Source organism: Aquarana catesbeiana, linkage group LG03, assembly GCF_042186555.1.
Source record: "Aquarana catesbeiana isolate 2022-GZ linkage group LG03, ASM4218655v1, whole genome shotgun sequence".
NCBI lineage: Eukaryota > Metazoa > Chordata > Amphibia > Anura > Ranidae > Aquarana > Aquarana catesbeiana.
The window spans coordinates 732,092,444-732,110,176 of record NC_133326.1 but is presented as its reverse complement, the minus strand read 5'-3'; the positions used below and the strand labels follow the sequence as shown (position 1 = coordinate 732,110,176).

At 42.4% G+C, this 17,733-nt stretch overlaps 1 protein-coding gene across 2 annotated transcripts in view; it reads left to right on the top strand.

Moving 5' to 3' along the window:
• Nucleotides 1–669: 669 nt before the first annotated feature.
• LOC141133831 (activated CDC42 kinase 1-like) overlaps nucleotides 670–17,733 on the top strand; it is a 35,096-nt gene continuing 18,032 nt past the window's right edge. The window contains exon 1 of one of the 2 annotated variants that reach the window (XM_073623397.1): nucleotides 670–907. In XM_073623397.1, the coding sequence (XP_073479498.1) occupies nucleotides 905–907 (3 nt within the window). In that variant the 5' untranslated portion in view covers nucleotides 670–904. Of the gene's footprint in view, nucleotides 908–16,424; nucleotides 16,514–17,733 lie in introns of those variants that run through there. The other variant, XM_073623396.1, reaches the window with a different exon arrangement.

Genomic DNA, 17,733 nt, shown 5'->3' with positions numbered 1-17,733 from the left:
GGGTACAATGACAGTGGACAGAGATAGTAGGTAAGGGTACAATAATAGTGGACAGAGAAAGTAGGTAAGGGTACAATGATAGTAGATAGAGATAGTAGGTAAGGGTACAATGACAGTGGACAGAGATAGTAGGTAAGGGTACAATGATAGTAGGCAGCAATAGTAGATAAGGGTACAATGATAGTGGACAGAGATAGTAGGTAAGGGTACAATGATAGTGGACAGAGATAGTAGGTAAGGGTACAATAATAGTGGACAGAGAAAGTAGGTAAGGATACAATGATAGTGGACAGAGATAGTAGGTAAGGGTACAATGATAGTGGACAGAGATAGTAGGTAAGGGTACAATGATAGTGGACAGAGATAGTAGGTAAGGGTACAATGATAGTAGACAGAGATAAAAGGTCAAGGTACAATGATAGTAAACCTGGATAGTAGGTAAGGGTACAATGATAGTAGACAGAGATAAAAGGTCAAGGTACAATGATAGTAAACCTGGATAGTAGGTAAGGGTACAATGATAGTGGACAGAAATAGTGGGTAAGGGTACAATGATAGTAGACAGGGATAGTAGGTAATGATAGCAGACATATATTAGCGTAGTATGCTGTATGTAGAGCCCAAATTCTGCCTCCCTCACTGCTCACCCCTCCCTTCCATAAAAAGAGGAGTTGTATCAGCCAGCAGTCATATGACACCTCTACTACCTGCAGCTGCTACATCCCTACTCACACTGCTCTCACCTGTACCCGCAGCTCATCATCAGTCTCACAAGCTTTCCCTGTATATAGAGGACATTGATCATATCAGGTACCGAGGCACTGAGAAGAGCTCATGTAACCTTGGAGGAGCTGAAGGAAAACCAGGACACCTTCTGTTGTCTCTTTGAAGCTAGACCTTCTGAATGGTAAGTTTGCATTTAGCAAAAGTTATTTCAATTTACTATAGACTGACCGTTGTGGAGCTTCATGTTGAGCATTTCACCTTTTTGTTTTATTTATTTTTTCTATACTATGTGATCTTTGCTTATCATGTTAACTGACACATTAGTCACCCATAGGGAAGTGTACCAAATGCTTCAACAATATTCAGATACACTATTTACACAGCCAGCCCTTTGTGTAAATCTCAGCTTACGTCCTCATAGAAAGAAAGCATTGCTTCCTCATTTTCATCTTCCATGAATCATTGTTGGCCATCACATATGGTATTTTAGTCTAGCATATTCTATTTTATGTGGTCTCTTTGCATTCTCTCCATTATCTCCTCTATAACGCTGTAGATATAGGCAACGTGGATGTAAACATCCATTGGTACAAAGCCAGTCATTGCTGGGTCTTTAAAAATTAGAAACAATGGCTTAGATATAACTCAACTCTTTGAAGACTCATGGGTGGAAATCATCCAGTCCTCTATTCACATTTTGTCTTGTTGTTTCTGGGACATAATAAATGTTTAACCATTGAGCCACGGAGGTTCCTTGTGTTAATACCATTCTGATATTGTACATCTGCACCATCACACTCTCTTTGTAGCTCTATATAGTGTTATAGAACATGTGAGTTCTATGGAAATGTGAGGAATAAATAACACCAGCTCACTCCTTACATCATAATCATTTTTAGAAACGTTCATTGCTCACTTCCTTCTGTCCTTCCCCATTTGTTCAGGAAACTGATGAACGCTGCCCTAGAATCTTTCCAATATGCAGCAACTTATTAAATTACTCGTTGTCATTGTTGTTGTAAATTGTGTGATTACTTGTGTGACACACCCACCAAGAAAAATCATATTCAAATCCTTCAGCTCTCCTGATCTGTGCATTGCTGCTTTGTAGCATTTTGTCTTGTTGGTGACAGGGGACTCAGTGGCCCTTTAGTTCCATATGGTGGGGTACAGGTCCTTCCCAAGTCTTCTAGGATTTTCCTAGTAGAAGGATAGCCTTGGAGTGGTTGGGGGTAACCCTGACTCGGGGGGGGGGGGGGAATCAATCTGGAGGTGGAGGATGAGAACAGTCCAGACTGCGAGTGGGGCAATGCTCGCTGGAGTCATGGAGAAGACAATAATACAGTTAGCCATTATTGACCCTGTAGGATCTGGAAATCGTCATAGTCTTGGTTCAGAGAAGACACTTCCTCCAGATTCAGAGATGTCATAGTTAGGAATAATTACGTCTTAATATATCTGTCGTCTTAGTAATGATCGAATATTATATGGATTAGTATTTAGCCATTTCATTTAGTATCATCCCATTTACTTAGAAAAGATGATATTGCAAGCTTAGCTAAAACTTGTAGAAGAACAAAGTTCAATGTTGATTTCAGCGTGCTCTTCAAACTCAACGTGTCCTATTTTTTTCTGCTTGATTAAACATGTTTCTGTTTGGAAAATACCTAAAAGGTAAATAGAACAGACCTTGATGACAAAATACTGTATGTTTAAAAACTGAACTTTGATCTGCTGCATTGCAAAAAGTGGCCATATTAGAATGAAAAATACCGCATTTAATTACTTAACCTAATGTACAACCATGGTATGACCATGCCCCGGAAGAAGTCCTTGGAGTGACGAAAGCGGTCGGGCGATAGCGTCTTTTCCTGTCATCGCGATTGGAGGATACATGTTTGGAAACCAATGTGTTCGGCCTATGCTGGGTTTTTTTACCCATTTTTCATTAAATCCTGGTGGATTTACACTATGTTGGCGTTTATCTCTTATTTGGGGTACACGATCTGATGTCACGGTTGGATTGAGAGAACCCGATATCTCCCTCGCTGGCTGTTTGGAATTTTTTCTGGGTGGACCTCACTACAGGTTTGGAGTATTGCAGATACACAAGCCTATGTTGACCTCCCGTAATAAGGCGGTCAATGCTCTCTGGTAAGGGCACATCTTGATTACTGGTGGTGGTCTCACAAGGTGGATGAAGCTGGTGATACAACAGTCAAAAATTGTTGTATCACCAGCTTCCTCCATGTTTGGACTCACCTGATGACTCTTTGGACTCACCTGATGTTTTATTGTTATCTTGTTTTTGTTTTATTTAGCGCAACATATTTTTTCATTCATTTATGACCATGGCACGCCTATAGTGTTGTTCATGAAGCCAAAATTATACTTAAAATGTTTGTTAATTAACACGGGAAATTAATGTTTCTAAAAAAAAACAACACCAAAACCAATCTTCTTAAAACCAGCAGCCGCTGGATCCACCATTGGAGACCCCTTAGGGCAGGAGGAGACTGAGGCTACTACTTACGCTCCATGCAGTCTGTTAGTGGAGCTCCTGCACATACACTGTCACTCACTTTGGATTGCCTGTATATGCTATTGTATGTCATGTGAACAAGAGTACAGATTTCACAGTGTCATGGCTGTGATTGTGAGGACATGAAGGTGAAAGGAGCAGAGACAACATTAGTGCTTGGTGAGAGATTGTAAACTTCGGTGACAGGGTCATAAATCTTAGATTGTCAACACTATACTCTATAAATAGGCAAAACTTCTCTGGAAACCAGGCGCAGAACAAACCATTCTGGTCTTGTTGCTATCTAGGAATTTTACCCAAACACAGAGGGGTGCGGGGCAGACGTAAAGCTTCCAACTAATTCTATTTACTGTATATGTTACGTAACCATTCCAGACATCAACAATTCAAACACCAATAATATCCCAACCCTGCTCCATGGGCCCCTCATTCCAGCTAATTCAGTTCATATGATACATAATAAAGTGCTAATAATTATTGCGCTAACCAGTTAAAAGAAAATGGTGAGCTGCTACATAAGAATGTGACAAAAATTCATAAAGTAGAGGAATGTGGAAATGTAGCGCTAATAGTGAAAAACAGTAATAATAAAAAACTGTGCAAAACTCAAATCTAAAACATTCTGAGTCCCATCTGTGTGTAGATAAGAGAACGAAAAAAAAAGTACCAGGTAGGTCAGTCCAAACAGAAGGCAAAATCCACCCCGGCCAAACAGTTGTTCTCATAGGGAGACAGGTGATGAACTGAATATATACAACATCCGAAGAAATGTGGCATCCAAAGTAAGATAAGATTAATTACTCTTACCGGAACCAGTGGACCTGGATGTCAGAGACACCAGGTCAGACAGGCATGGATATCCAAATCAGCGGATCCACAGAAACGATCCAAGGGGTCCAGGGAGGTCCAGAGATCTCTCGATGGGGTCTTGATGGTAACGACAACCACTGAGCCATTAGTGACCAGATGGAAAAGCCAAACAAACTCACATCCTGGAAGGTATGCAAAAAAAAGAAGGGTGCAGGTGGAAGGGTGACCTTCCAATGGTGCAGGTCAAAAAAGGTGGGCTTTTTATTTAAGCCCACCTTAAGCCCACCTTAAGCCCACCTTAAAAGTCCTAGTAGGACGAAAGGCGTCGGGATTGGTTTCACTGCTCCCCATATTGCTTTTACTTGTGATCACATTTTACTTTGTATGCTGGTTTTTATAAATAAAAAACCCACCTTTTTTGACCTGCACCATTGGAAGCCCCCTTCTTTTCTTTGCATACCTTCCGGGATGTGAGTTTGTTTGGCTTTTCCATCTGGTCACTAACGGCTTAGTGGTTGTCGTTACCATCGAGACCCCATCGAGAGATCTCTGAACCTCCCTGGACCCCTTGGATCGTTCCTGTGGATCCGCTGATTTGGATATCCATGCCTGACTGACCTGGTGTCGCTAACATCCAGGTCCACTGGTTCCGGTAAGAGTAATTAATATTATCTTACTCTGGATGCCACATTTCTTCGGATGTTGTATATATTCAGTTCATCACCTGTTTCCCTATGAGAACAACTGTTCGGCCGGGGTGGATTTTGCCTTCTGTTTGGACTGACCTACCTGGGACTCGCTCTCTTATCTACACACAGATGGGACTCAGAATGTTTTAGATTTGAGTTTTGCACAGTTTTTTATTATTACTGTTTTTTCACTATTAGCGCTACATTTCCATATTCCTCATATGATACATAACCTTTACAAAATATTAGAAAAAAAATAAACCACTTCATAAATAAAGATGGGCCGAACGACCCCCTGTTCGGTTCATGACAGAACTTTCGAACATCGCAAACGTTAGGAACCAAATAAGGAACCCCATTGAAGTCTATGGGACCCCGATCTGGAAAAAGCAAAAGTACCCATTTTAAAGGTTTAAATGCAGGTAAGCATGTCCTGGGGACATGTATCAATGAAAAAAAAAGTTTGTAAAAAAAAATCATTTTTTTAAATGAGCAGTGATTTACTGATGCTTAAAGTGAAACTATAAAAATGTGAAATAACAATAAAAATGAAAAAATCCTTGAAATATAGTGCCTGAGGGTTCCTAATGCCGTGTACACACGACCAGACATTCCGGCAGAAAAGGTCAGACGGAATCCTTCCGTCGGACATTCCGATCGTGTGTGGGCTTCATCGGACTTTTTCATTCTAAAATTCTGACGGACCTAGAAATAGAACATGTTTCAAATCTTTCCGACTGACTCAATTCCTATCGGGAAAACCGTTAGTATGTATGCTAGTCCGACAGACCAAAAACAACTCAAGGGCAGCTATTGGCTACTGGCTATTGAACTTCCTTTTTCTAGTCCTGTCGTATGTCATCGCGTTCTAAACGAAGGACTTCGGTGTGATTGTGTGTGTAGGCAAGTCCGTTTCAGCGGAACTCCATTGGAACTCCGTCGGAAAGACCGTCAGAGTCTACTCTGAGGGAAAGTCCGGTCGCGTGTACGTGGCATTAGTCTACCTGTAAAGTGGTGCATCTGTACTGTGTATAGAAGCTGCTGCAGCAATAATGACATTTATAAATCCAAAAAAATTACATTTTCCCTGCAAGCTTTCTTTATTTTATAAGCAACGGCTTGCGGAGCTAGCCTGTTTGATGAGGCCACAATGAAGTGCACTGGGAACAAGATTAGAGATTTTTTTGGATATACAGTACTCTGGTGTCTCTTTTGCAGACTTTGGATAGAAATAACAGGTGCAGAAAAATTGGTCTTTGGGTATCGGTGGCACCTTCACACCGTAACCCTATTGAGGTACTTTTGATGAAAGCAAGAATTGGCCTTGCTATCAAAAATTTATATGCACTTGTCAAACAGTGGTGGAAAAATTGGTCCTTGGATGTTAATTGTGCCCATGAAACCTATGCACTGAAATATACTGCGTTAAACTTGCAGTAACGCTCTGAAATTTAATGCGTTAAAGATACAGTAACGCATTTAAGTATGCTGCGTTAAATGTGCAGTAATGCACTAAAATTTAATGCGTTAAACGTGCAGTTATGCACTGAAATTTACTGCTATAAATGTGTAGTAACGCACTGAAATATACTGTGTTAAATGTGCAGTAACGCACAGAAATATACTGTGTTAAATGTGTAGTAACGCACTGAAATATAACGTGTTAAATGTGCAGTAACGCACTGAAATTCAATGCGTTAAACGTGCAGTAATGCACTGAAATGTACTGCGTTAAACGTGCAGTAACACACTGAAATTCAATTCGTTAAACGTGCAGTAATGCACTGAAATATACTGCATTAAATGTGCAGTAACACACTGAAATATACTGAGTTAAACATGCAGTAATGCACTGAAATTTAATGCATTAAATGTGCAATAATGCACTGCAATATACTGCGTTAAATGTGCAATATACTGCGTTATACTGCAATATACTGCGTTAAATGTGCAGTAACGCACTGAAATATACTGCGTTAAACATGCTGTAATGCACTGAAATTGAATGCGTTAATCATGCAGTAACACACTGCAATATACTGAGCTAAACATGCATTAATGCACAGAAATAAACTGCAGTAAACCTGCCCTGACAAAATAAACTGACACTAGAGTGTCAATTTATTTTGTGAGGGCAAGTAATACTGCACTACTTCACTAAAAAAATGAATGGTGTCCACTACACTCATACTGACTGAACTATCACTAGATTCACACTAAACTGATATCCTACACTGACAATAGAATCACAATAGCACACTATCTGTCTAATAGCACTGAACAGAGCCATGTTCTATTTTTCTCCATGCTGATATTGCACTGCAAATGGCCACTATGGGGAGAATATTTTTTTAGCGTGGAGTGGGACTAAGAGCAATGAGCCATGATTGAATGTCATAATGGATCAATACTTTCTCCAATCATGGCACTGACAGTGCTCTGTGCCCTTATTGGGCAAAGCTTTCATTACTGTGCGGCGGCGCAGGGCATTGTGGTCGTTCAGCGGGCTGAACAAAAGGTCAAACACCCTAATAATTCAGGTGTTCATCGAATGGGTGTTCGCCCGTTTCTATTCATAAACATAGAAGAGCTTTTCAAATGTAAAATAGCACAAGTGGGTTCCAACAAGAGTTGTTCACCATGGATTTCATGGAAATGCCCCCCCCCCCAATCAAGGGGAACACCACCTAACCTACCATACTCAACCTTTCCCAAACATCAATAGAACCAACACAGCAAAACACCAATTATTTCCAGTTATACTCCAACCCTGCTCCCATGGAGCATTGGCTAAGCGACACCAACCTTTCTCAAACATTGATACAAAAAAGGGAGAAAGGCTGGTGCCATGGAAGTCGGCAAAAACATCCTTTTATTATTGCAGGTGAACAACAGTCAAAAAAATCCAACACCTTTCAGCCATCAGGCCTTAATCATGGTTGAGCCACGATTAGGGTGTCAGGAAAGACAAAATATAGTCAGGCGCATAGTTATGCGCAGACGGAGATTTCCACTATTTTGGTGTTTATCTCTTATTTGGGGTACACGATCTGATGTCACGGTTGGATTGAGAGAACCCGATATCTCCCTCGCTGGCTGTTTGAAGTTTTTGCTGAGTGGACCTCACTACAGATTTGGAGTATCCCAGATACACAAGCCTATGTTGACCTCCCATAATAGGTGGTCAATGCTCTCTGGTAAGGGCACATCTTGATTACTGGTGGTGGTCTCACAAGGTGGAGGAAGTTGGTGATACAACAGTCAAAAATTCACATATTTATGTCACGTTTGTGACTCTTTGGACTCACCTGATGTTTTATTGTTATTTTATTTTTGTTTTATTTAGCGCAACATATTTTTTTATTCGTTTATGGCCATGGCACGCCTATAGTGTTGTCCTTGAAGCCAAAATTATACCTAAAATGTTTGTTAATTAATACAGGAAATTAATGTTTCTAAAAAAGCAACACCAAAACCAATCTTCTTAACACCATCCACCATTGGAGACCCCTTAGGGCAGGAGGAGACTGTGGCTACTACTTACCCTCCATGCAGAATGTTAGTGTAGCTCCTTTACATACACTCAATCACTTTGGATTGCCTGCATATTCTATTGTATGTCATGTGAACAAGAGTGCAGATTTTATAGTGTCATGGCTGTGATTGTGAGGACGTGAGGGTGGAAGGACAGAGACCACATCAGTGCCCTGTGGGAGATTGTAAACTTCGGTGAAAGGGTCATAAAGCTTAAATTGTCATCACTCTATAAATAAAGGCAAAACTTCTCTGGAAACCAGGCGCAGAACAAACCATTCTGGTGTTGTTGCAATCTGGGAATTTTGCCCAAACACAGAGGGGTGCGGGCCAGACGTAAAGCTTCCAACTATTTCTATTTACTGTATATGTTACGTAACCATTCCAGACATCAACAATTCAAACACCGATAATATCCCAACCGTGCTCCATGGGCCCCTCATTCCAGCTATTTCAGTTCATATGAAACATAACCTTTACAAAATATTAGAATAAAAATAAACCACTTCATAAATAAAGATGGGCCGAACGCCCCCCTGTTTCGGTTTGTGGCAGAACTTTCAGAACATTGTTCCAGAACATCACAAATGTTACAAACCAAATAAAGAATCCCATTGAAGTCTATTGAAGTCAAATTGCCAAATGCCATGGACCTGGCATTCTGGCTAAGCGACGCCAACCTTTCCCAAACATTGATGCAAAAAAGGGAGAAAGGCTGGTGCCATGGAAGTCGGCTAAAACATCCTTTTACTATTGTAGGTGAACAACAGTCCAAAAAATCCTACACATTTCACCCACCAGGCCTTAATCATGGTTGAGCCATGATTAAGGTGTCAGGAAAGACAAAATATACTCAGGCACATAGTTATGCACAGACGGAGATTTCCTTTTAGCCAGAACTGCATTCGGGCAGCCGCATATGCGCGAATGCATGTGCGCACAGACGTACGCGCACGCCACTAGATTGGGCTATTTAAACACCTCTGCTGCACTAGGACCTTGCCTTGTGGTCTACAGTGTTTTGCTACCTGTTACCTATTCCTATGCTTGATCTCCTGTTTCCGTTCTGCTATTCATCTGATTACGCTTGAACACTGCCTGAACCGACCCCTGGCTTGTCCTTTGACCATGTCCCTGCCTGATCCTTCTGCTTGACTGCCTGACTGCAGATCCTTCTGCTCTGTACCTGACCTGCCTGCTAGTTACTGACCCGGCTTGCCTGACTCTGCTCTGTGTCCAGCCTGTGGAGGCCATCCCTGAATTGCAACTGTTCACCTGCAATAATGTTTTAGCTGACTTCCATGGCACCCGCCTTCCTCCCTGTTTTGCATGAATTACATGGCAGTTTGCAGAAACTTCCCAGGCTGAGTTCTGTGTTTTTGAGGCTCACCAGGCATTACACCAAAGGTAATAGCTTTGATGCACCTATTCTGTTTCCCAAACATCAACAGAGAGCCAACACCAATCAGTCACCAATTTTCAATTATAAGCCAACCCTGCTCATGGGCCCAGCTTTTAAGCTAAGACACTTTATATAATAATATAATACAAAACCTATCCCAAAAATCAATAGAACCCACACAACAAAACACCAATTATTTCCAGTTTAACCCAATCCTGCTCTATGGACCCGCATTCCAACTATGCTAAGTCATATGATATGAAACCTTTCCCAAACATCAACAGAGCCAACATTAATCACCCCCCAATTTTCTGTTTTAAGCCAACCCTGCTCCAAGGGTCCCACTTTCTGGCTAAGCCACTTCATATGCAACGCAACTTTTCCCAAACATCAATAGAGCCAGTACAACAAAACACCAATTATTTCCAGGTATATTCCAACCCTGTGCCGTGGGCTCTGCATTCCGGCTGAGCCAGATTATGTAGGCAGGTGTTTGACTAACAATGGAGAGTGAGAGAAACACTGGCTGCAGCTTCTGTCTGTTGCTGAGGCCCTGTGGTGCTGAGCCGGTCAACAGTCATATCAACCAGATGAGGGAGCTGGTGAGCAGAGTTCAGAGTTCAATAGAATGAGCCAGGGAGCACTGCACTGTGGGAACTGTAGTCCAGAGGAGTGACTCTATTGTAATCAAGAGCTTTTGAACTGCATTTCCCAGATGTAGATTGCCAGGAGGAAAGGAGAGAGCTGCATTTGATCAGGCTGTAAAGGACACATCTTCCTTTTGCTGTGAGGGAGACCGATAAGTACACATCAATGTCCAGTGTACACCATCATTGCTGCATATCGGTGGCCTGAGTGGGATCTGGAGGGCTGACTTTAGGTTTGCAGACAGACAGAGCCACCTGGGTGCAGAGCAGAGAGTGGACTGATCGCTGTGTGTGACTGGATGGTGAGCTCCAATATCGCTGGGACTGGTGAGCTGCTGCTGTGGGGATTTACTATCTTGTGCTAGAGAGATTGAGCTCTCTAGGAACTGACACTACCGCCATTAAGTAGCCTTACTGCTGCCTGCAGGCTTTACTGTGACTATTCTCAGGTGTACCAACTGTAAAACTGGGCCCCAATGCTAGCCGGCTGAAGAGTTAGGACTAAAGGCTATCCCTTTATAGCTGCTACACAGAGACCTTCACCTATTGCTTATGCTAAATGGTACCTCTCAGGGGACATTGCACGATATCCTAGCTATTGTCCAATCTAGACTAGTTATAGTATTATTATTCTTTTGTTATTTGCAATAAGTTTTTATTGTATACTTAATATGAAGTGCAAAGGAATACAAAGTCATATAGCATACAATTACAATGAAAATTTTTCAAAAAATAATTGACAACAATCGTTTTTTAATATATAATGTATATATGAGCAAAGATTATATAAAACAAGGATTAAACAATAACAGGTTATAACAAGAGGTGTAGTGACGCTAATACCTGCATGTTGCGGGTTGGGTAACCTAATGGAGCCTTATGCCATGTACACACGAGCAGACTTTTTGACAGCAAAGGTCCGACGAAACGAATCCGCCGGACAATTCGATCGTGTGTGGGCTTCATCGGACCTTTTCTGTCGAAAAATCAGACGGACTTTAGAAATAGAACATGTTTCTATTCGTTTCTATTAGTCCGGTCGAAAAATCTGTTCGTCTGTATGCTAGTCCGACGGACGAACAACACAAGGGCAGCTATTGGCTACTGGCTATGAACTTCCTTATTCTAGTCCGGTTGTGCATCATCACGGTCGAATCGGTAGGACTATGGTGTGATCGTGTGTAGGCAAGTCCGTCGGAACTCCGTTGAAAATCCGTCAAAAAGTCCTTCGGAGTTCAGTCCGTCGAAAGTCCGCTCGTGTGTACACGGCATTATAGTTCGTCTTTATGTAAGCTATAAGGAGCTCATTAAATCTGGCGTTCGTGATAGTGTGTAAGTTTGTTTTGTAGAATATATATAGTATCTATGGAAGCACTATACAGGCGATCCCCGGGTTACGAACAAGATAGGGTCTATAGGTTTGCTCTTAAGTTGAATCTGTTTGTAAGTGGGAACAGGAACATGTTTTTAAGTGTAGCTCCAGCCAAACAAAATATTATTAAGCTTTTTGGATAACATAGGGAAGGGTTAACACCCCTGTAACATTTGTTTTGCTGTCTGTGCCCCTGTTCAGAAGATTTCACCTCACTTTCTGTCCCTGTGATAATTGGATTTTGAAAATTTTGGGTTGTTGTGGAAACCAGGATTGGTGATAAAGCTTCAGTGGAGACACTTTTTTCCCATATTAACTCTTACAGGAGAGAATTTCCCTTCCTAGGGGTAGATTTCCTCTCACTTCCTGTTGTCTCCTTCCGTTTGCAAGTAGGAGTCGTTTGTAAGTTGGATGTTTGTAAATAGGGGGCCGCCTGTATCTTGGGAAAGGTTGGGAGTGGTTGGTTTTGTTGTATTATCCATGGTTATAGACCATATATGTCTCAAACAGATGGCAGCTCGTAGGGTTGTGGTCTCCGGACCCCTAGCAAACCCTGTCGAGAAGGCGTATGTGTGTCTATTCCACGGATTAGAAAATCTATCCCTATGAAAGGAAAATTTGGAATAGGTATCGTAAGCAAGAGGTATAACAGGGGGGAAACTCTAGCTTGGGATTAATGGGACTTCCTGTCAGGGATCTTGGGGGGGGGGGGTAGAAATGTAGGGTGAGGGGCAGAATGGGGGGGATATATTCGCCCATGGAATGCCTGGAGTGTCAATCTCAACATAGGTGGTTCTGTGGGTTGGGGCAGGGATATCTAGGGCAGTGTGAGGGAAGTGGAAGGCAGGGGCATCGTCTTCCTCCTCCTCCTCCGACCTAGCATTAAAGAATGGTGAATGTTTACCGGGATAATAATTGGTTGAATTCAGTTGATGTTTGAAAGTGGCGCCAGCAAGCCCAAGTTTTCTGAAACTTATTAGGTGTGTCTCTGGCTTGATGAATCAGTTCTTCCATGTCTGCCACTCTGTTTATGCGTTTGAACCAATCTTTAATAGTTGGGGGATTGGTGTCTTTCCAAAGTGCTGGGATACACATCTTTGTTGCGTTAAGTAAGTGTAAAGTAAGTGACTTATGGTAGTGTTTTTTTTGGAATGGTGGAATGATGCAAAAGCATTTGAGCTGGGGAGAAGTCTATTGGAAATGTGGAGACGAGAGAAGTGAGATGGTGGATTTCCATCCAAAAGGGCCATAGGTGTGCGCAGCCTATTGCATTAGGGTGTGCACCCTTAAGCTCAAACACACATGCATGTGTATGTGTCTACATATATATGACTCCGGCACATTGATCTCCCTGCCGACACAGTGAAAGAGAAGAGCATAAACACTTTTCTTATGGCAGAGCAGGTAAGAAGGAGATCTTTCCCATGTTCCAGCTGCTACACAGAGCGATAACACTAATGCGCATGGGGTGATTAGGGTGTGCCTGGGCACACCCGGCACACCCTGTGCGCATGCCTATGAAAAGGGCTGAATGCGGGGGCAAGATCACAACATATGTAGCAATGAACCGTCAGCATCTGAACATCTCCAACAGTTAGGTGGTATTGAGGGGGAGATTTTATGTAATCTGAGAGGCGTTTTGTACCATCAAAAAATCTTGAATCCATTTGCTTGTGCAGATCCTTGTGGTTGATCCTTTGTGTATGTAAGAGTAAATATTACCCCATTCCTCTTCTTTAAGGTCAATAGAGAGATCCCTTTCCCAACGTTGGCTCGCAATGTTGGAATTGGGGCTGTGATCCGAGAAGAGAAGGGAGTACATGTCGGAAATAACATGTCTCTGTGGTTCCGTTCTTGTGAATATTAGTTTGAAAGGAGTGTATGGTCTAGCGTAAGCGTCTCGTGTAAGAGGGTTGTTTAGGAAATGTCCGAGTTGGAAGTATGACCAGTGTGGAAAGGGGTGGTCTGATGTTTGTGTATTCAAATTGGCTAGCGTCAAAAAGGAATTGAAAAAATTGTACAGCTCTCATGGTGGAGTGAGGCCAAAGTCTTGAGAGAAAAGAATCCGTGAGGCATGGCGGGAATTCTGGATTGTTGCGGATGGGTGTAAGTGGGCCTGGAGTGGAGGATGTTTTGAATTTTTGACAAGCCTTCTTGCATATTTGTAGAGTGTTGCCAATTAGAGGATGTTTTTTACAATTCTGAGGAATATGAGTGGAATCGGTCCAAGGTATTTGGCGTAGAGGTATGATAGAAAATGAATGTTCAATGCCTACTCAGTGTTTGGTAGATGAATGAACATTCCAATCTATAATTCTTGCTAACTGACAGGCCCAGTAATATTTGGCTATATCCAGAAAGCCTATGCCACCTTTTAATTTGGGTATGGTTAATCTGTTAAAGCTCAGTCTTGGTTTAGCTTTACCCCATACAAATGAAGAGCAAGCTCTGTGAATTGAAGCAAAAAATGCTTGTGGTAGTTTAATGGGTATTGCCTGCAGGACATATAGAATTCTTGGGAGGATATTCATTTTGACTATGGATGCCCTGCCAAACCATGAGAAGAGTCCAGTGGACCATGATTTCAAATCCTTTTGGATGTGTTGGAGGATCGGGATGAAGTTTGTAGTATAGAGGCTGGATAATTTAATTGTGTGGGTAATTGGATTCCTAAGTATGTGATCGAATCCTTATTCCATTTGAAAGGGACGTTCAATTGACAAAGAGAAATCATGTCTTTTCCAAGGGAAATATTCAGGGCTTCTGATTTGTTGAAATTTATTTGGAGATTAGTCATAGTTCTGAACGTATCAAAATCTTATGTTATGAGTATGTTTGGAATTATAATGTGTGGTTCCGTGAGGAATAAAAGAATGTCATCGGCGAAAGCCGCTAATTTGTAGGTGTGTTTAGTGATGGTGACTCCTTTGATGTCAGGGTTAGATCTAAGACGTTGTAATAGAGGTTCAAGGGTGAGCACAAAAATTAAAGGAGACAGAGGGCAACCCTGACGAGTACCATTCAATATTGGGAAGGCGCTCGGTAGGTTGCCATTGACCCTGACCCGTGCAGTTGGGGAGGAGTATAAAGCCAATACGAATTGCAACATATGGTCTGGTATGCCAAACATTTTAAAGGCTTCAGACATGTAGTCCCAGGCCATGCTATCGAACATCCTCTCTGCATCCAGGGATAAAAAAAAAACACAATGTTGTGTGGAGGTCAACCACTTATGTAAGTTAATAACCTTAATGGTATTATCTTTTGCTTCCCTACCAGGTATGAAACCCACCTGGTCTAATGAGATGAGTTTGGGTAATAGGGGCAAAAGACGATTGGCTATGATTTTGGTATATAATTTGAGATCCACATTTAATAAAGAGATTGGTCGATAGTTAGTTACTAAGGAAGGGTCTTTATTAGGTTTCGGAATAACAGTTATATGAGCTGTGAGGAGGTCATGGGGAGGAGGGTGGTCCGGCGATATGACATTAAATGCTCTTAGGCCCCTTTCACACTGGGGAGGTTTGCAGGCGTTATTGCGCTAAAAATAGCGCCTGCAAACCGCCCCTAAACAGCCTCCGCTGTTTGTTCAGTGTGAAAGCCCAAGGGCTTTCACATGAAGCGGTGAGCTGGCAGGAGAAGAAAAAATCTCCTGCAAGCCGCATCTTTGGAGCGGTGAAGGAGCGGTGTATTCACCGCTCCTAAACCGCTCCTGCCCATTGAAATCAATGGGACAGCGCGGCTATATCGCGGTAATACCGCGGCTATAGCCACGCTATACGAGGGGTTTTAACCCTTTTTCGGCCGCCAGCGGGGGGTTAAAACGAATTTATAATATCCCGATGTTAAGCCATCTGGTCCAGGACTCTTTCCAGGCTTCAACTGCTTAAGAGCTGTGTCAATCCCCTCGGAGGAGATAGGGTGCTCTAGGTCCCTTGCTTCCTGTTCAGAAAGTCGTTTGGGGGTATGTTTTGCTAGAAATTCTTTGATCTTTTGTATACGGATGGGGTCTCCCGGTTGTGCCTTCAAGGGCGCTAGGTTAAAGAGACGGGTATAGTAGGTAACAAATTTGTTAGCTATTGCGTCATTGGCTACAATTTTGCGTCCCCTTAAATCATTTAGGGCAGTGATGGTGAACCTTGGCCCCCCAGATGTTTTGGAACTACATTTCCCATGACGCTCATGCACTCTGCAGTGTGGTTGAGCATGATGGGAAATGTAGTTCCAAAACATCTGGGGTGCCGAGGTTCGCCATCACTGGTTTAGGGAATGGATTTTTGTGTATATGCTCTCTTGGTTCTAAGAGCGTTAGCTAAGAGTTTTCCGGCTTTATTCCCATATTCATAAAAAAGTTTTTGATTTAGGATACAGTTACGCTTAGTCCTTTTATCTAGTTCCTCCAATAGTTCTTTTCTGGCTTGGACAAGTTCATGAAATGATGCTGCTGCTTGTGTAGACTTTTTTGCCCTTTCCAATGTGTGGATACGAGTTGTTAGCTTATTAAAGTAGGATTGTCTTTCTCTTTTGCGTTTCATGGAGATTGCGATCAAGTAGCCTATAAAGGTGCTTTTGTGAGCTTCCCATCGCAGCATTGGCGATATGTCTGGTGAATCATTTTCACTAAAATATTGGAGTAATCTTTTGTCAATTTCAGGTACTATCGCGTTGTCCATAAGAAGGGAGGGGTCTAGGCGCCATATCGAGGATCGCGTCGAGATGTCTGGAAATGTTATGGACATGGATATAGCGTGATGGTCTGACAAGAACATGGGGTATATGGTGACTGAAGTGAGCATCATCAGGTCTCTTTGTGAAATGAAAAGGTAGTCGAGTCTAGAGTAGCGGTTGTGTGGGGCTGAGTAGAACGTAGAATCTTTCACGGTGGGGTATAAAGTGCGCCATGTATCGTGTGGCGACAGGTTAACTGTAGTTAAGATTTATTAGTGCGTAATGCTTTATACTGCATTGACGAGGTACCGGTAGATGTATCATGGAGGGGGTTATGGGGAACATTAAAGTCTCCACCTAGAATTAAGATGCCTTCTTGAAAACTTGAGAGTATTCGTAGTGTTGATCGAAAGAATGGAGCTTGTTTAGAGTTAGGTACATAAATATTTGCCAGGGTGATTGGTTTTCCATGAAGGGATCCTTTTAAGAAAATGTATCGACCTACCAGGTCTATGCAGGTATCAGATATATGAAATGGGCATTGTTTTGCGAATATGAGGGAAACTCCTTTGGATTTGGAGGCTGGGTTGGTCGCATGTAGGGAGGTCGGGTATCGGGCATTAGAACGTTTTGAAATGGAATCTGATTTAAAATGCATCTCTTGTAGTAAGATTATATAGTCAAGGCTTTTTTCCGCTGAGAATAGGTGCAGAAACTCCTGCCTTCTGAGTCAGCCGTCGTTTCTGCCCCCTACCCACCTCTGAGCAATGTCCCTTGGTTCCACCTTCTACATACCTCCCAGTACTGCCCCTTTTACAGAATACAGAACCAAGTATCATTTTGTACTACTAAGTGATTTGTTAATGATAACAAGACAGTAAAATAGAATCCCTGCTGTGAGCAACAATAGACCCCACCCCAGCAACAGTAGACCCCCCCCCCCCGAAACAATAGACCTCCCCCCAGAAACAATAGACATCCCTCAGCAACAATAAATTCCATACACAACAATAGACTGTCTCCCCCCCCCGCAACAATGCTCCCCACACCAAAAAGACACCCCAGCAACAATAGACCCCCAGCAGTAACAACAGATCTCCCAGCAGCCAACATCAATAGACATCTCCCTCAACAGTAGATCCCTTCCAGCAACAATTGACCCCCCACCAGCAACAATAGACCTACCCAGCAAGAATAGACCCCCATGCAAAAAACAGATCCTTACTAACGACAATAGATTCCCCAAGCAGCCAGCATCAATAGACCCTCCAGCACACCCCAGCACTCCTTTCCATTACATACATTCATTGCTGGAGGTGCCAGAACTGCATTCCCCCGCG